Source organism: Macaca fascicularis, chromosome 11, assembly GCF_037993035.2.
Source record: "Macaca fascicularis isolate 582-1 chromosome 11, T2T-MFA8v1.1".
Taxonomy (NCBI): Eukaryota; Metazoa; Chordata; class Mammalia; order Primates; family Cercopithecidae; genus Macaca; species Macaca fascicularis.
This window is the reverse complement of record NC_088385.1, coordinates 87,044,790-87,065,296: the sequence shown is the minus strand read 5'-3', so window position 1 is coordinate 87,065,296 and position 20,507 is coordinate 87,044,790. Positions and strand designations below refer to the sequence as shown.

The following is a 20,507-nucleotide window of genomic DNA, read 5'->3' as shown; positions in this document are numbered from 1 at the left end:
GATGCAGAAAAGGCCTTTGACAAAATTTAACAGCCTTCATGCTAAAAATTCTCAAAAACTTAGGTATTGATGGGACATATCTCAAAATAATAAGAGCTATTTATGACAAACCCACAGCCAATATCATACTTAATGGGCAAAAACTGGAAGCATTCCCTTGAAAACTGGCACAAGACAGGGATGCCCTCTCTCACCACTCCTATTCAACATAGTGTTGGAAGTTCTGGCCAGGGCAATCAGGCAGAAGAAAGAAATAAAGGATATTCAATTAGGAAAAGAGGAAGTCAAACTGTCCCTGTTTGCAGATGACAGGATTGTATATTTAGAAAACCCCATCGTCTTAGTCCAAAATCTCCTTAAGCTGATAAGCAACTTCAGCAAAGTCTCAGGATACAAAATCAATGTGCAAAAATCACAAGCATTCTTATATGCCAATAACAGACAAACAGAAAGACAAATCATGAGTGAACTCCCATTCACAATTGCTTCAAAGAGAATAAAATACCTAGCAATCCAACTTACAAGGGATGTGAAGGACCTCTTCAAGGAGGACTACAAACCACTGCTCAACAAAATAAGAGAGGACACAAACACATGGAAGAACATTCCATGCTCATGGATAGGAAGAATCAATATTGTGAAAATGGCCATACTGCCCAAGGTAATTTATAGATTCAATGCCATCCCCATCAAGCTACCAATGACTTTCTTCACAGAACTGGAAAAACCTACTTAAAGTTCATATGGAACCAAAAAAGAACCCGCATTGCCAAGACAATCCTAAGCCAAAAGAACAAAGCAGGAGGCATCACGCTACCTGACTTATATACATATATACTATACTACAAGGCTACAGTAACCAAAAGAGCATGGTACTGGTACCAAAACAGAGATCTAGACCAGTGGAACAGAACAAAGCCCTCAGAAATACTACCACACATCTACAACCATCTGATCTTTGACAAACCTGACAAAAACAAGAAATGAGGAAAGGATTTCCTGTTTAATAAGTGCTGCTGGGCAAATTGGCTAGCCATATGTAGAAAGCTGAAACTGGATCTCTTCCTTATACCTTATACAGAAATTAATTAAAGATGGATTAAAGACTTAAATGTTAGACCTAAAAAACATAAAAACCCTAGGAAAAAACCTAGGCAGTACTATTCAGGACATAGGCATGGGCAAGGACTTCATGTCTAAAACACCAAAAGCAGTGGCAACAAAAGCCAACATTGACAAATGGAATCAAATTAAACTAAAAAGCTTCTGCACAGCAAAAGAAACTACCATCAGAGTGAACAGGCAACCTACAGAATGGGAGAAAAATTTTTGCAATCTACTCATCTGACAAAGGGCTAATATCCAGAATCTACAAAGAACTCAAACAAATTTACAAGAAAAAAACAAACAATCCCATCAAAAATAGGCAAAGGATATGAAAAGACACTTCTCAAAAGAAGACATTTATGCAGCCAACAGACACATGAAAAAATGCTCATCATCACGGGCCATCAAAGAAATGCAAATCAAAACCACAATGAGACACCATCTCACACCAGTTAGAATGGTGATCATTAAAAAGTCAGGAAACAGCAGGTGTTGGAGAGGATGTGGGGAAATAGGAACACTTTTACACTGTTGGTGGGACTGTAATCTGGTTCAACCATTGTGGAAGACAGTGTGGCAATTCCTCAAGGATCTAGAACTAGAAATACCATTTGACCCAACCACCCCATTACTGGGTATATACCCAAAGGATTATAAATCATGCTGCTATAAAGACACATGCACACATACGTTTATTGCAGCACTATTCACAATAGCAAAGACTTGGAACCAACCCAAATGTCCATCAATGATAGACTGAATTAAGAAAATGTGGCACATATACACCAGGGAATACTATGCAGCCATAAAAAAGGATGAGTTCATGTCCTTTGTAGGGACATGGATGAAACTGGAAACCATAATTCTCAGCAAACTATTGCAGGGACAAAAAACCAAACACTGCATGTTCTCACTCATAGGTGGGAATTGAACAATGAGAACACTTGGACACAGGAAGGGGAACATCACACACCAGGGCCTGTCATGGGGTGGGAGGAGGCAGAAGGGATAGCATTAGAGATATACCTAATGTAAATTACAAGTTAATGGGTGCAGCACACCAACATGGCACATATATAAATATGTAACAAACCTGCACGTTGTGTACATGTACCCTAGGACTTATAATAATAAAAAAAAAAGAAACCACTTTTTTTGCTCATCTGTAAGAAGCAACTCCTCATCCAATCAAGTTTTATCCTGAGATTGAAGCAAATCAGTGATATCTTCAGGCTTCACTTCTAATTCTAGTTATCTTGCTATTTCCTTCGCATCTGTAGTTACTTCCTCCACTGACGTCTTAAAACCCTCAAAGTCATCCATGAGGGTTGGAATAAACTTTTTTCAAACTCCTGTTCATGTTGATATTTTGACCTCTTCCCATGAATCACTAATGTTCTTAATGGTATTTAAAATAGCGAATACTCTCTAAAATATTTTCAATTTTCTTTTCCCAGATCCATCAGAGAAATCACTATCTATGGCAGGTATAGCCCTGTGAAATGTATTTCCTAACTAATAAGACTTTAAAGTTGAAATTACTACTTAATCAATGGCTGCAGAATAAATGTGTTAGCAAGCATGGAAACAACACTAATATATCATTCTGTATCTCCACTGGAGCTCCCAGGTACCAGGTGCGCTGACAATAAGCAGTAATATTTTAAAAGGAATCTTTTTTCTAGGCATCAGGTCTCAACAGTGGGTTCAAAATATTCAGTAAACCATGCTGTAAATAGACGTGCTGCCATCCAGGCTTTGTTTTCCCATTTACAGAGCACAGGTAGGGTAGACTTAGCATAATTCCTAAGGGTCCTAGGATTTTTTGAATGGTAAATGAGCATTGGCTTCAACTTAAAGTCACCAGCTGCCCTAGCCCCTAACAAGAGAGTCAGCCTGTCCGTGGAAGCTTTGAAGCCAAGCATTGCCTTCTCTCTAGCTGCGAAAATCCTAGATGGCACTTTACTCCTATATAAATCTGTTTCATCTACATTGGAAATCTATTGTTTAGTGTAGTCACCTTCATCAATTATCTTAGTTACATCTTCTGGATAACCTGCTGCAGCTTCTCCATCAGCACTTGCACTTCTATGTTATGGAGATAGTTTCTTTTCTTAAACTCCATGAGCCAACCTCTGCTGACTTCAAACTTTTCTTCTGCAGCTTTGTCATCTCTCTCAACCATTAGAGAATTGAAAAGAGTTAAAGCCTTGTTCTGGATTAAGCCTTTGCAGAAGGGAACGTTGCAGCTGATTCGATCTATCCAGACTACTAAAACTTTCTTCATATCAGCTAGCTGCTTTGCTTTCTTACCATGTGTGGGTTCACTGGAGCAGCAGCACTTTTCATTTCTTTCGCGAACTTTTCCTTTGCATTCACAATTTGGCTGTTGCAAAAGAACTAGCTTGTAGCCTATCTCAGCTTTCAATATACCTTCCTCACTAAATCTAATCATTTCTAGCTTTTGATTTATGGTGACATATGTGTGACTCTTCCTTTCCCTTGAACTTTTGGTGACTATTATAGAGTTATTAACCAGCCTACTTTCAGTATTGTGTCTCAGGGAATAGAGAGACCTGAGAAGAGGGAAAGAGATGGTGGCAGGGCCTATACATGGAGCAATCGAAACACACATAACATTCATCAATTAATTTTTCCATCTTGTATGGGCACCGTTTGTGGCACCCTGAAATGATTACATGATAATCAAAGTTCACTGTTTACGAATTACCATAACAGATATAATGATAATGAAAAAGTTCTGAAATACTGCAAAAATTACCAAAATGCGACACAGAGACACCAAGTAAGCACATGCTATTGGAAAATGGCACCAACAGACTTGCTTGAAGCAAGATAGCCACAAACCTTCAATTTGTAAAAAATGTAACACCTGTGAAGTGCAATAAAGCAAAACACAACGAAACAAAGGTATGCTTGTATCTGCTTTAAGCAGGTTTGGGCAGTGGGATCGGAAATAAACATTTCCTGAGCACTTACTATATAACTGGTGTGCAGCACATACTCAGTCATCCAACAAGTAAATATATTGTTATATCCATTTTAAGAAGAGAAACTTGAGATTTCAAGTGGTTAAGTAACTTGCTGTAAGGTGCTTCAGCTTATAAGGAGGGCCAGCATAGAAGCTATTTCTATCTGACTTTTCCTCTATACTACTTTCCATTTCTTCAATCCATAGTGATTTCTCAATTAGGGTTATGTGGTCCTTTTATAGTCACTAAATTGCTGGCACTGTTAGGAGCCACATGAAATAAGTCACACTGGACTGTTGTGCCAAAATGAGCTAGACAAGGTCACACAGAAGACATGGCAAATCACATTACCAAAAACAACGTTGTAAGAGAAAGCTATCTTAACGAAACATTTCCAAATCTATCAGAGGCCTCTAAGTCAATTCTAACCACATTTATTTCAATACAATCAGAGAAGGTAGGAAGAAATCTCCTTAACTTTTTATAATGAGATTTAGCCAGTAAATAAATCATTGTCCAACTAAACGTCAAAGGTGACAGTAAATACATTTTAAAAGATAATAGCTTAAGCACAGCATATAAAACAAAATTAGGATATGGCTTTAATTAGTCATGCATTCCTAAGAGTCACAATCAAATTAACTAAATCAAGCAATGTTGTGGGTTTTAATTATTCTACCATAATAAAGGTTTTATTTCCCTTCTCATTTTTACTAAAATGTCTTCCTTGCTTATCTGCTCTTTGGCCTAATTTCTACCTGTCTTTATTCTCCCAGCCATGGGCACTTGTTCTTTTGTGACCTTCTTTTCTCTGCCTGCTATGTCCTTTCTTTCTAAAGAGATTAATGCCAGTCCCAAGTTACTTGGCTCCTCAAACTCTTCCAGATGCGGGCCATTTAGACAAATGCAATTCTCCTGGGAAACAAACCACAAGACCTTGCTCTTCTTTGCTCCTGGTTTATATGAGCTGATCCCAGGAATCCCTTTGTGTGAACATGTTCATTGAGGAAGAATGGGTGACCTGTTTGCCTTAGATGGCACTCCCTCTGCACGGCCTCTATTTCATCACCAGAAGAGGGAGGGCCAGGGAGGCCAGATTATATGTGTCCCTGTGAGGAAGCCAATAGCCACCACATTCTGTGTTTGTCTTTCACGCATACTAAGCATTTCTGCGATGGAAGAATATTTATGAAGATAAGATTAAGATATGCTGCCACAAAATAGTGGCTCATATTTATTAAACACACACACACACACACACACACACACACACACACACACTCTCCACATATCACAATGCCTAACTGAGGCTTAAAAGGAACTTGCAGAAAAATCCCTCCACTAACAGTGTCAGAGCTGGGATTTGAGCAGTGGTGTGTCTGAAGCCAGACCTCCCACTGTTACCCACTGCCCTTTGTAGCCTCAATACACTATTTTCTTTAAGATAAAACAGTTGGCATCGCTATTACAACTTCACATCAACACCAGTAACTGCACAACAGAATATTTACAAATGCACTTGAAGAGTGTTTTGAATGAAGAGTGATTGTGTCACTTTCTCAAAATTGCAGTTCCATCGGGGAGAAATTCCAGCTTCATCCAGAAATGAGTTTTCTCCTCAATTCAGTGTATTCTATTAATAATATTTCACAATATCACATGAGCCAAGCAAAATAATTACAATAGTCTTCTAGCTACCAACCCAGTTAACCACTAGTCAGAACAACAATTCTGGCTATTTCTGTAAAGAATGTTTTCAGGAGATCTTGTGCTTTCAGGCCAATCCTGAATGTTCTGTATTATGAAGAAGAGGCTTACCCTGGAGCACAAACACAGCCACTTATACAAGGTGAGGACGGGGCGCAGGTGAAGTTCATGGCTAGGTTTGCACATGTAGTCTCACAATTAACACCACCAGCTGGTAATTCAGGGTCAGGAAATCTGCAGTCAAAATACTCTTTTCCCTCTGGGCAGATGTGAACTTCAGATGTAAGCATAGACAAAATGTTCTTAACTTGTATCTGCTCCATAGATAAATAATCATATTGGCATGCACTCATCATCAAAACAAAATTCACCATACAATATTTTACCAATTATTAATAGATGATGTTCTTACTCCGTGATTTTTAAGGAGCTTGAAAATATCCCCTAGCCAGATTCCCTTTAGTCACAAAATAGGTTTATTCTAACCCTATTTTGAGTTTGAGAATGTTAGCTGCCTTCCATAAGACAGTAACTAACTAGAATATAATTTTGTGAAGCCAAAAAACAGGATATTTTTATTAATTCATACACATATTATCAATTTTTCAGCATATGTTATCAATTTTTAAGCATAATGTAAAAGCATTGTGGCTTTTACAAAGCTACAATGAACACATGATTATTCTAAATCTCGCTTCACCTCGAGTCATTGTTTGTATCAGTTCTCACTCTACCACAGAAGTGCAGAAATAGACATAATTATAGTCAGGACAGGGGCTCTATATTCTTCCAGAAAGCTTTTGGGCTCTTAGAGATCAAATAAATTTCCTCAAGTGGGGCCAGAGGGATCAAATCCTGTGGGTTCCTCTGTGAGAAGGCTAGCCACCTGGGCTTCCCTTCATTGACCCGGAGTCACTCTGAATCAAATGGGGCAGAGTCAGGATGGCCCTGCAGCTACTGAATGTGTGTGGTCCATAAACATATCTTGTAAAGAAGCCCTAGGCTTGTCTGAATCCCTTGTAAAGTAAATTCAGGGCATGTAATTCAAAGCTCTCTAATAATAATATATACCAGGCCATTCAAGTACATAACAAAGCAATAATAGCTCACAATTACTTTTATCAGCCTACACTCTTCCTGCCCATTAAAATCTATGAAAGCAAGTGTTGTTTTATTATGTGCCTAGAATTTGCCCACAGTAACTGAGAATTTGAGGCTCTTTATATGATGAAAATAAATAATACATATGGTCCTAATATATAAGATCTGAGGAAAGATATTTAAAATGACATTCTGAAGGGATGACAGTGAATGTCATTTTACATGCCATGTTAAATTTATTGCTACTAGTCCCAGAGCCTTGCTACTCATAATGCAGTCCAGGAACCAGAAGTATTAATGTTATCTTGCCACTGATAGAAATGTAGAATCTCAGGTATCACCCCTGATCTAATGAATCAGAATCTACATTTTAACAAGATCCCCACATGGGCACACTAAAATCTGAGAAGTGATGGTCTAGAATAGAGTTTCCCAATTTCTGTCCCACAAATCAGTAACAATAGTTGCCTAGATACATATCCCTAAAGTCCTTGGGATGCCTGAGGTGGTCCTGCGGCCGGCAGTATCTAGGCAGCATCCCTGGGTTGATCTGCTCTGCCCCTGAGCTGACTTATATGTTCAACCCAGACTGCCCTAAAATTATAATTTTCAATGTGGAAAAAGTTGGGAAGCACTGGAACACCATGTTGAAGAACATTCCCAAGGCTATAGCCATGCACATTGGGAAGGAGAGGTGACTGATAACTTCTGCCAGGAGCGGAGGCGATATCAGAGCTGCATCCTCCTTCAGGAAAACGTCTTTTAACATCTTACCAGCAGAGGGCGTTGCTAATTCATCACATTTCACAGTCCCATTTGAACACTGGCTAGAAGTAAATAAATAGTTAATTTATGGAACCAAATCTGTTTTGTTTTGTTTTTTTCCTGAATTTCAACAACAATCTAATGTACAAGAATTGATTGAGTACATTATACAAATGCAATTTTTCCCACAGAATTTTTTACAAGCTATTGGGTTAGGTCCGATTTCAGGAACGCGCTATTTCAACACAACACTTTTTATCAAACACCTGTAAGTGTGGAGCATTGGGATAGGCATGGGAGATACGAACACCAAAATTCATAGTCCTTAACATAATTTGTCTTGTAGGAGGGGAAGATACACAAATAAATAATGTATGCAGTGTGACACACGCAATATAGAAATATGTTAAGAGATAGAAGTAAAACAAAGAAAAAATGTTTTTAAAGTCTGTTGTCAACCAACAACAGGGAATCAAAGGAAGTAAAGTCTGAAAAGTTTTGAAGAGTGGATGGATGTTATGGCACACCTAAGGTAGGAAGGCTATAACACTCAGTGGAAACACATAAATATGAAGAAGTAAAGCCACATTCTACATAGCAAAGTGCAATGCAGGAAGGGACAGGCTGTGAGAATGTCAAAAGAGGCAGAGGTTAGCTCCTAAAAGATGCTAAGATTTTACCACGAGGTGAGCCATTGAAGACCTTAAGCAGAAAAGTCATATGGTTGCTTTGAATCATTTTAGCAGCAGCATTGAAGATAGGGTGGAGTCATAGCTTCCTTGCAATTTACATTCTAAAGTCAGGGTAGAAGCCAAGAGCCGCATATAGGAAAAATTAACCTTGAAAATCCCTGAAGAAGATAACATGATAGAAAACAACACATCAGTTCTCAATAACTCCAATACAGTTTTTCTTTCAGCTTTGGACCAGATCATATGTTCTATATTTAAGCCCAGATGAAGAAGCTGACGCACATATACAGTCCACATCACATGAAAAATATGCTATGCATAGTTGAACACTAGAATGACATTCAGAGGTGTGATTCACCACTGAGTGAGTCACCTCTGATTGAATTTGCTCACACTTTGGCACAGAGGAACTGAGACAGACAGGTCTCAGATCACACATCCAGGTCTTCCATATAATACTTATTCTGGGACAAAGGCTTTTAAAAAGGAATGGCTAACAAAGTCACTATATTAAGTGAATTTTGATTTTTTTTTCATTGAGGAGAGATGGTTACTTTGTTTTTGCTAACTTTACATACATTAATTATGTTAAATCCAAAAAGACATGACACCTCGGCAGAATGAAAGAGGGGGAAAACTAGAGGCAAGAACACCAGAGAGGAAGGTCCAGGGAAGAGAGAGTAAGACACACTGATTGCTAAAGCAGTGACGATGGAAAGGAAGAAATGGCTTTTGACTATGCGTAGAAAGTAAAATCAAGTAAAATCTAAAGTTGCTGAGTATTTACTGATTAGCTGTTTTGAGCAGGAGGAAAGAGTCGAAAATGATTCCCAGAGCTCTGCCTTGGAAAACTGTGACTAGCAGTACTGCCTACCACAGAAAGATCCAAAAGCTAGTTGCCATTGTGTCTTGATGTGGAGAGGAAAATAGGTGGAGATAAAGATAAAGGTAAATTGAACATAATCAATATTCTGTTGTGAATACAAAAATCAGCTGCAGAGCAATCAGGCAGGAGACAAGCACTGCAGAGCCAGGTTGCCTGGGACTAACTCCCAGCTTTAGTGTCAGGGTCCTTAGCCACCTGTATCCCATTCTCCTCACCTGTAAATCAGGATAAAGCAACATCGCCTATCTCTTAGGGTTATGGTGATGAGTAAGTATTTTAATAATAAATATTAAACATTTAGAATGGTGCCAGCACAAAAGAAGGTACACAGTAATTGTTAGGTATTATTATTATTGTTATTATCTACTGTCTATTATTATCTGTAGGCACCAATGGGGCAACTAAAAAGGGGAGGTTAGGAATTATATGTAAGTATGGACTGCTGCATGGACACGCCTAGATTTTCAACAGAAAAGTTATAACCAGAATGAGTGTTATCCTGTGATTAAGTGTTATCTTTCTAGTATTGATGGGCCTGGGGAGGAGGCACACTTACTACTGTGCAGGACATTTTTCAAATCTATTTCAAAATTGCTTTTTTTGAGCAATTTCAGTAATACTGTAGTATTTAAACACGTACTTCACCCCTAACTTCTATCTAATAACCAAAAATGATCAAAGCACTTTCATTTCACTCTGAAATACTTAAATTCATAACTCCTTTCTGCAGTTATGAGTACAAAACTTGGTTATTTCACTTTGAAATGTCCGATATGCATGTATTATGTATATCTGTGTTTGTACATATATATACAATCATATGATCATAACATAGTTAAAGATTACATTGTTACCTTTGTTTTTTAATTATAGAAGTCTTATTCCAACTTACAGTTTGGGTTAAGAAATTGTATTTTAGCACATACACCATTTGTCAAACACAATCCCCATCATCGAAACCTACCATAAGCCCGAGGGTGTGGGGATGAGCTCTCCAGGTTGATAAACACTGCCTCTATAATGACACCGGCAGTGGAATCTATAAGAAAAAAAAAAATAAATTAAATAGGATATAATTTTTTTTGAAAACCACTAAAATTCAAGCCGACCCTGTGCTCTCCATTGGTCACTGTAAGGTACACTCTAAGGTCTGCGTTATTCTACAAGACTGCATGCAATCCTATCACACAAATGGCGGAAGACGCTTACACGTGAAGTTTGTGTGGCTCCAGATTTTGTTTTCTAAAATACAACTCACAAACTGTGTTGTTTTAGACACAAGAAAAATCACTGAATGCAATTCAGAGAAACATAACTGATATATCATTTAACACTATGTCTAAGACAAAAGGCTTTACTTCATGTGTGAATTGAGAAATCTGTGAGTGCTGAGATATTAAAGTCCTGCTACTAAAGTTTGTCATGTGACAGTGAAACACAAACCTTGTTATTGATTTGACTATGGTAAAAACAAGCAGGAGTAAAATCAACCATCAGAGATTCCTTAGCTCTTTTTGTAGCTATTGATGAACATGTGCAGGGGTTTTTTTGTTTGTTTTGTTTTGTTTTAAGTAAAGATGATAAGAAATAATTTTTCAAAAACTTCCATGAAAGCTCATTTAGCCCATAAGAAGAAAAAGGGATTAAAACAGGATGCTGCCAACCTGTTTCTGTGACTTACATGGGTACACAAAAGTTAAGAGTGTCTTCATAGAATTTGCCTTCCGGACAATTACAGCCTTCAGCACAGTCATCATTGCATTGCTCCAGAGAAGAGAGAGAAATGCAGGAACGGAGGCAGAACGAGGAGCAGTGATGGTACAGCATGCCCTTCTGGCACACCACAGCTAAGGACAAAGGAGCATCGCTTGAGAAAGATTCCCATGGCACACAGAAACATTCTACGCCTGCTTAGAGGTCTGTGATAGAAAATGAAAGCTGGCCCATTACAAGGCAAGGAATTGGGAGACCCTTAACTTGGATGCTCAGAGAGCATCATCCTCAGCGAAAATGAAGGACTAAAGCAGGAGTTCGAAACCTTTTTCTGCAAAGGGCCAAATGGAAATATTTTCAGCTTTGCAGATCATATAGTCTCTGTCATAGCTACTCACCTCCTCCCTTGTAGTATAGAAGCAGCCACAGACAACACACAAACGAATGGGCATGACTATATTTCAATAACTTTTATTCACAAAAATGCAGGAGACCCAATGGTTGTAATTTGTCAACCCCCAGACTAGAAGAAATTGGCTCATAGTATAGAAAGATGATAGAAAAGCTTCTCTTAACTGCTGGGTCTGCGATTAAAAAGTTACCTCTAAGAAATCAAAATCCTAGACTGATATCCTAAACAAATTTGGTATATGAATTTACATTACTTTCATATTTACATTATTTTTGTCTTAGAAAGCCAAAATTGAGCAATGAACATCAACACCAGCCAATGATACCCCTGGAATAACTGGAAAAACCCACTGAGGGAATGAGGAGGTGGAGAGAGTGGTACCCCTAAAACCTAAGTCACAAAAGATTCTAATGGGGGTGGAGGGGTGCTGGTAAAAATTAGCTGATACAAAAAATTATAAAACACACAAGGAAACAATCTACCATGAATGAAAATGGCAGACAACATAGTGTGAAAATTAGAGCCCCGACAATTTGATAATAATTGCCTGTTGCATAACATCTATTTAAGTACAAGTCAACTGCGTCACTGTATTACATAATCTTTTCCATACTTTCCAATATTTAGATATGATATTTCCATGATAAGGATTTTTCAAATGTTTTAAATTATTTGTTGCATATTTCAAAGCATAGTTACAATACTTTCGTTTAATACAAAACTAGTTAAAAGTTATTGGTCTTATCCAACATATCTCTGATCTTAAGAAATTAAGTATTTCATTTGCTTTTCATGTTTGTACATAATGAGAATATTTCAAACAACTTACATGCAATATCGACCTTTCATTTAAAAAATAAAAGCAGTCATTACAAACATAGAGGTCTCTAAGGTATTATCTGATAGTCTTTATCTGTGCTGTTGTACTCACCACAGAAAGAAATCTGAGCTCTGAAATCAATGGGAATACCATGCTGGCCGCAGAGGTAGGCGTAGTGGGCAAGAGCATTGCACAGGCAGGAGCTTCCACACTTGCATGCATCATGGCGGCAGAGCTGATAGTACAGGCCAGGGCTAATATAGATGTGGCAAGGAGCAAAGAGCTCCTGGTGGATGACATCACAGTGTGCTGCATACCCAACTAACAGACAAAGAGCCCCATTAGCATCTTATTTAACAGTTCAGATCTTACCCCTAAGTATCAAGTTCCAGATTTATCCAAGCATTTCACTTTCTCGGAAATATACTGTAGTGCATATTACTTTTAATACTAGAGTGAACAATTTCAGCTTATACGGTTTTTATCTGTTTTTTTATAATATTGGTAACAGCACTTAATCCATATTCAACAGTCTTTTAGGAAAAACAATAGTGTATTGTACCTGAATAGCATGAGTAACTGAAGGGTTGAGAGAAGCAGTGGCCTCAACCATCCTATTGCATGAGGATCATCTTAGGAAACCTACTATAAAGAATTGGGGCATATTGGGAGGCTTATTTCTAGACATCCACACAAAATAAAGTGGTTCCAGATTGTCGATGTTATGGCAACTCTGTGTAATACACAATTGTCTAGGAAGAATTGGGAATGATCTCATTTCAGTGGAGTCTCTGAAATGGATGGTAATGTGTCAGATGCCACATAGTCATTGAACTCAATGTCTGCACAATGCACAGTGTACATGCCAGGCAGATATTAGGAGCTCAATAATATTGGATAAATAAATCTATAAATGCATGAATAAGTGAATAATGAATAGAAATTGGGGATTGGGGTATATGCTAAAGGCCATGAGATATAACTATAAAATCACCTGAGAAAGGGAGGACATCTCTGTAATCATTTCTTGAAATCTATTGATTTTTCCCTTGAGAATGACTTATCGTATATAATCCTTTATAGAAGTAACCAAGTTTGACAAAACAATTCAGATTCCATCTTTCTGAAAGAGGGTAGGTTTGTGGTTTCTTGATATATCGGATCTAGTTTGCATCAGTTTCCTAACAGATAAAATTAATCAATCTTTTCATTGTCATTGTCTTTGACAGACTAGATAAGCTGTTGGAGATCAGTTGTTTCACTACTAAGGAATTATACTGAACTTATTTTGTTGAGTATACATATTTTAGTATTGGTAAGAAAACATGGTAATTGCTCAAGTATGATATTTTTGCATTCAGTATGTATATGTATATAAAAACAAATGACTTAAACTATAGGGGTATACTGTTTACATATATATTCTTAATGCCAAGGATCCTGAAAGAGCAAAGTAATCCACCAAAAAGGCCTAATAATTTATAGATCAAAGTATATTCCACTGACAAGTTAAGGATAACTAAAGAAGATCCTCATGAAAAAAAAATATCCTTTAGAATCTAGATCAGAGTTATTGACTTTTGTCTATTTATTTTCCTTTCTTTGGGGATCTTCCTGAATTTACCTATTTGAAATTGTTTTTAAAAAATCACAGTTCATAGTAAAGCTAAAAAAACTAATATCAAATATATATGCATGTATATAGCATGTGTATGGCTTACGGTGCATGCGGGGAAGTTAGTGTGGGTAGTTCACATGATTCTTTTCAAAGTAAAGACAAATATCTCAAAATATAAATAGTCTATATATCCAGTTCAATATTTCAGTTTCATATATATATAAAAGACATGGGGTATGGGAAGAAAAGTGGTAGAAAATAGAGCAAAATAGCATATAATAAAGGAGGTAACTAAAAAATGACCACTGGGAAACTGAATTTATCAATTGAACCCTACTTCAACTTTAACATGTTGATAAAAAATAAAAAATAAAGTTGCTATAATATCCAGGAGGAATCCAAGAAAGAAACAAACCAAACAAGAGTAGCTGAAGGAGGAGGAGTAGATTAGTTAAAAGTTGGGGACAAAATGGAGGAAGGTATTGTTAAATGGGAATGAGATTAAAAGTAGTCATTCATGAAACTAAAAAACTCTAGTCTAGCCCTGTTATTATAGATAAGAAAAATGATCAAAGAGGTTACCAAACTTCTTCAAGTTTAAAAGCTGGCTTAGATTAAAAAAAAAAATTAGCACAAAGAGCAAAAGTATCTAGTGCTCTTTCCAGCATACCAGAATTCCATGTTAATAATAAAAACAATATGGCAATCAACAGAATCCACCCAATAACCACCACATAATCCATAAACTGCTGGCTTCTTATGAATGCTCAACCAATATGAATAATGCATTTTTTAAAACTACATCAGAATAGTGAACTAGCCAAGATGATTAAAGGAAAAAATAAAATTATAAGAATATTTAAGCATGTACATTAACTTTTTCACAATTATATATTTGTGTGTGCCTTGTGTATATCTTCCATCTGAATATATACATGTATATCTTTTTTATTGCAAAGTGAACTAGACTTTAACATGGTTTGCTGGGGCTTAATTTTAAAAAATGAAGTCAAAAATTCTTAGCATGTGGGTTGTCCTGTCATTACAAAGTGGAACTCTGGAGCATGACCATCTCAAATTGTTGCCCACTCGATGGCCCAGCCTCTTTGGATCACTGGCTTCCTGCTTATAAAGCCATAATAAATGCTATGAGTAGGGACTTGTAATGAGATGGTAATAACTAACATCGAACATCCCTGGACTATCACAGCATTCTCAGAGGATTCCCAGAGGCTTTTCTTTAGCATTTAAAGACTCTGAAAACTTCCAAATGCTAGTCCACATCTGCAAACAAGGGATTTTTAAACACCTAAAATAAGAAAATTTATGAATGAAAAATAGGAAATAAAAGTCTTTGTCAGGTTCTTAAAAAACAACCTAGATTACATGAAAAGACATATGTAAAGGCATAATATTAAGCAAAAAAAAAAAAAAAAAACATGAGGAATGGCATTGATTTTACCATAATGAAGAAAATCAGAATTTAAACTCACCATCTAATCTTATAAAATTATAGTAATACATAGAACTTTTCCCTAAGTTTACAGCAGAAAGGAAGTTTACATGCAAAACTTACTGTTTTGTTGATTGATGTTACAGGGGTCCACCACTGGGACATGAACAGGTGCAAAACAGGTAGAAGAAACTCTCCACGCATTTGCGTGAAGTTGTGGTGTACCTTCTATCATGCCTGATGGAGAACTAGAAAGCAAAGATAATGCTTACCTTCATGTATCTCTCATTTATTTGTTCATATCCTTCAGATATTTAAATAAGAGAATACTATTTTTCATAATGTACAAGGAAATCTTAGAGCTTGAAATTTTCTACCAGTTTAATAAAAGTACAATGGTATTAAGCTCCATATTACTGACATTTTACAATGTACCAAATTGTAGACATACATGATTTTATTTAATCTTCATCTCAATCTTATAAGAAAAATATCTTTTCTCCCCATTTTACAGAGAAAGCAAAGCAGAAGCTCAGAGAAATATTAAATTACACTAAGCTGATAAGTATCCAAGCCACGATTCAAACCCAGTTTTCCCTGACTAAACCATACACACTCACACAACCAAAACTTTAGCGTGTGTGTGGTTTAGGGTGCACGTGGGGAAGTTAGTGTGGGTATTTCACCCAATTCTTTTCAAAGTAAAGACAAATATCTCAAAATATAAAGAGTCTATATATCCAGTTCAATATTTCAATTTCCATTATGAGATCTGAAATGTCAAGATTCCATTATGAAGTGGGCAAACCAAATGAAAAACATCTATCTCAAAACTACAACAGCGTTTAGGAGACAAACACTGCAATTCCACCCCCAGCAGCCATTCCGATGTATTATTTCATCAACCAACATTTATTAAGTGACAACCCCTATTGGACAATGTGCCAGACACTGTCAAAACTTCTTAGGGAATCAGGTTAAACTAGATCTCCCGCAGGAAGTTTTTGACCACACCACAACCCTGACTGTGTTAACTCCTCCACTAGGGCTAAGTGGAAGAGTAGGCATTATCTCAGCTTTCTCTAGTGTCCTTGTAGATGAACTATTTTCACTGGAGTTGCTCAACAGAGTGACTGAGAGAGGACAAAAAAAAGGGAGCAACACATGCCATTTCCTTGTCGCCACCGTTTCGTCCTTCTTTCCTTTTCCTATTCCTCAAAATCAAACTAGCCCATAACGGTAAAGAACCACAACAAACACCCTAGTACAAAATCTCGTTTTGTTTATTTAAGAACACTGAGACAAAGTAATTGCATAGTTTGTGCTAGTTTATATCTTCTCATTCTTTCCCCTTCCTTCTCTCTCCGCTCCTCTGAAGGACAATAAAATAGGTCAGGATGATACTTGTAGTCAAGGTTTCCAGGTGGAACTTGGAGCTTGGCTCTCTGATTTCATTTAGTTTACCTTAAAACAATAAATTTTAAAAATAGGAGCTAAAATGTGGACCTATTTATTGTCTTTCATTTTATAAAATAACCTTTCAGCTCACCATAGTCGACTTACTATAATAAGGCATACAAAATACGTTTTCAAGTAATTAATATTTTCTATTCCACTGTGCCCGCATATTCACATTAACCTTTGTGAAGAAAGAATTTTAACTACTTAAGTTGGAAAGCTAAACACTGTTCACAAGTTATCTCTGACTCTGAAATATCATCCTGCACTCTTATCACACCTAAATGTTTATACGTGGCAGAGACTGGTGCCTTAGAAAGAGGCAGACAGATCTGCCATCTCTTAAATATTGACTGCTGACCCATTCTGACAAAGAAGAGAAAGCGGGAATAATGTCTTTTCTGAACATAGCCAAGCCACTTAATGTAGTTTCTGTTTCTCAAATGTGGTGAAGATATCAATATTTTGACCTACAAATAAATAAAAAACTAAATTACCTAAAAAACAAGGTACAGGAAGACAAGGAGACAAGATACAAGAAATTAAAATTTAAAAAAATTTAAATGCCAGTTCCCCTTGCCCATCCAGACTATCTTCATGATGCCCCACTAAACATTCTACCTCAGTTCAATTAACTGTCCACTATATGTGAGGTTCTATGCTAGTTCCTAAGAATACAATGACCAAGGACATGACTCTTAGTCTCAAAGCCCTAACAGATAAACAAGACAAGAAACGAGACAGATAAACAATAAAGTTTCATAGATAACACATTGTCAGATTTAACTTTGTATGGTGGGATATGAATCAGCTTTTTGAGGCAAAAAATGTCAGAATTGGGGTGAACAATAAATGGGAGGTCACAAGAAAGATGAGGAGCAGGAGAGAACCCAAGCAGGAAGGAGGGTATGTGCAAGAGTGTTTTTTAAAAAGCACATCTATTTATTGCAGCACTATTTACAATAGCGAAGACTTGGAACCAATGCAAATGCCCATCAATGATAGACTGGATAAAAAAAATGTGGTACTATGCAGCCATAAAAAGGAATGAGTTCTTGTCTTTTGCAGGGACATAGATGAAGCTGGAAACCATCATCCTCAGGAAACTATAACAGGAACGGAAAACCAATCATCACATGTTCTTACTCATAAGTGGGAGCTGAACAATGAGTACACATGGACACAGGGAGGGGAGTATCACACACCGGGACCTGTCAGTGGGTATGGAATAGGGAAGGGAGAGCATTAAGACACATACCTAATGCATGCGGGGCTTAAAACCTAGATGACAGGTTGATAGGTGCAGCAAACCACCATGGCCCATGTATATCTATGTAACAAACCTGCACATTCAGTATATGTATCTCAGAACTTAACGTAAAATAAAAAAATAATAATAAAATAAATAAAATTAAATTTAAGAAAAAAGAAACAAAACAGTATTTGGAGAGTAGTTTCTCCATGAAATGTCCCCTGGCTACCCAGCCCAAAATGAACCCTCTATTGTTCTTCGAGCCATAATCACAAACCCCAACACTTAATTTTTAGAATCACCTCAGTATTTATATATATAGCTGATTTTTATATATAATAGTTGATACATATATATAGTTGATTGATCCTTGCCTAACATTAAATATTCATTTTTTAGCTATTTTTAAAATTAAGGTATAGCTAAAAAAATTATGTACATTCACAGAGTACAACATGATGTTCCAAGGTATACATTGTGAAATGGTTAAATCAAGCTAATGAACATGTCCATCACCTCACATTCTTATTTTTTGTTATGAGAACTTTTAACACCTACTCTCTTAGCAATTTTCAAGTACGCGTTACATTAATTATAGTCATTATATAATTAATTGATCTCAAAACATCTCCCAAACTTACGCATCCTATCTAGCTGAAACTTTGTACCCTTTGACCAGCATCCTCCCATACTCCCACCCCGACCCTTATCCCCTGGCAAACACCATTCTATAATACTTTGCTTCTGTGATTTCAACTATTTTAGATTCCACATATTTCTTAAAGGTTATTATCCTCTCCTGATCTGCAACACAAAGCTCCGTGAGGATGAGAACCATGGCCTACTGCTTAAATTGCTCCCATTGTGCTTTTAGCATGATAACAAGTGTGCAAAGCATTTACACTAAATTATAAACTGCTTCTTTTCACACATAGGTGAAAAGTACCTGGTTAATACAAGGGGTACAAATATATGTTATTGCTTCTCTTCCAATGAAACACTAACAATCACAATATCTAGCAAGATAACAAAATGTTGCTTTAGAGGTATTAATATTACCAAATGATTATCAATATTTATAGAGTATCATTCACTACCACTAATGCATAATGATATCGAGCTGTTATTTTTGTTGTTGTTTATTTGTTTGTTTGTTTTTAGGCAGCAATGTCTCAAAAATAAAATATGTTAAGGTTGATAGGGGTAGAAAAGAGAATAGTGGGGAGCAGTGAGCATAGCTGAGCCACACTGCCTACATCCAAAGCCCAGCTCCACTGCATGTGAGCTAAGTGATCTTGAATGATTTATTTGCCACTTTGAGGCCTTGGTTAGTTTCCTTATCTATAAAATAAACATATTAATCACAGATTGCTATACATTTTAAATATGATGATCTATGTAAATCTCTTGGCATAATGACAGCTAAGCTATTATTAGTTAAGTAAACATTTTTAATGAATTTATATCCTTTAAATGACCAGTCATCAAGTTATGTTAACTATGCAGAAATCATACTTACAGAAAATCATCCCTTATGTTCCCATTAAAAGTGCCACACAGACCTAATGTTCTTCTTTTCCATGCACTAGTGAGCTGAATATAAATTCTTTCCCCATCTATGGCGAACAGAATCTTTAAACCAAATGTGGTTCTTAGAAGTATAAATAAGGATGACAGAGTTTGAATTTCAACAATACCTGCAGGAAAAGAACATATGTAAATCAGCTTTGACATTCACAGACGATGTTCTGAAATGCTAGGGTACACCACCAGGAATCTCCTCCCCGGATACAAGGGAAGCAGGGGAGGCAGGCTAGCGGTTCCTGCCTGTGCTTCAGGGCCAATTTTTGCCACCCATGGCTGCCTTTTTTCCCTTCTATTCCTCTCTTTTTCTCCCTCAGCAGCCATTTTTAATAGTTTTTCAGGTCAACACATACTTTCAGTTTGCAAGCATCTCACAAGGAAGGAGGCAGTCCTTAGACATTTGAAATCCAATTCATTACCAAGTTCAGGCTTTTGTCCTAAATGTTTTTTCAATCTGTCTTCTTCTCTCCATCTCTACCATTACTGCCTTAGATGACCTCCTCCTCATTCCTTGCATGACTTTTATAACGTCCTAACTGTTGTCCATGTTTCCTGTCTAGCAACTCTCAAAGTCACTTCTACACTGTTGTCATAGTCATCTACCATTAAAAAAAAAAAAAAAAAAAAAAACCTCCTTAAAAACTCACCATTTATTCGGTTGAACCATGAGATTGCCCTCTTTGTAAATAAAAATGGTCAAAAATGACAATTACATATTTGATTCATATCAAGTTCAACTTCCCTGGCCTGATACCTGAGTAGTGTGAGCAAGCGATTTGTAAGATAAATCAGGACATTTTTGAGAGTGAGAGTGTTAACAGCTATGCTGGAATGCAGGCATGAACAGGACATGCCCTAGAAATCCACAATGTAAAATGCCTCCTCCATACGCCTTTCTCATCCTTACCTACATTCAGACATTCTCCTTTACCCTGTCTCTGCTGTA

At 36.9% G+C, this 20,507-nt stretch overlaps 1 protein-coding gene across 1 annotated transcript in view; it reads right to left on the bottom strand.

The window, feature by feature from the left end:
- OTOGL (otogelin like) overlaps positions 1–20,507 on the bottom strand; it is a 170,794-nt gene that overhangs the window by 109,557 nt on the left and 40,730 nt on the right. The window contains exons 17-23 of the mRNA XM_005571630.5: positions 19,497–19,674; positions 15,391–15,515; positions 12,308–12,517; positions 10,933–11,098; positions 10,216–10,290; positions 7,683–7,735; positions 5,919–6,081 (exon numbers count right to left, since the gene is read on the bottom strand). Coding sequence (XP_005571687.3) covers positions 5,919–6,081; positions 7,683–7,735; positions 10,216–10,290; positions 10,933–11,098; positions 12,308–12,517; positions 15,391–15,515; positions 19,497–19,674 — 970 coding nt within the window. The remainder of the gene's footprint in view (positions 1–5,918; positions 6,082–7,682; positions 7,736–10,215; positions 10,291–10,932; positions 11,099–12,307; positions 12,518–15,390; positions 15,516–19,496; positions 19,675–20,507) is intronic.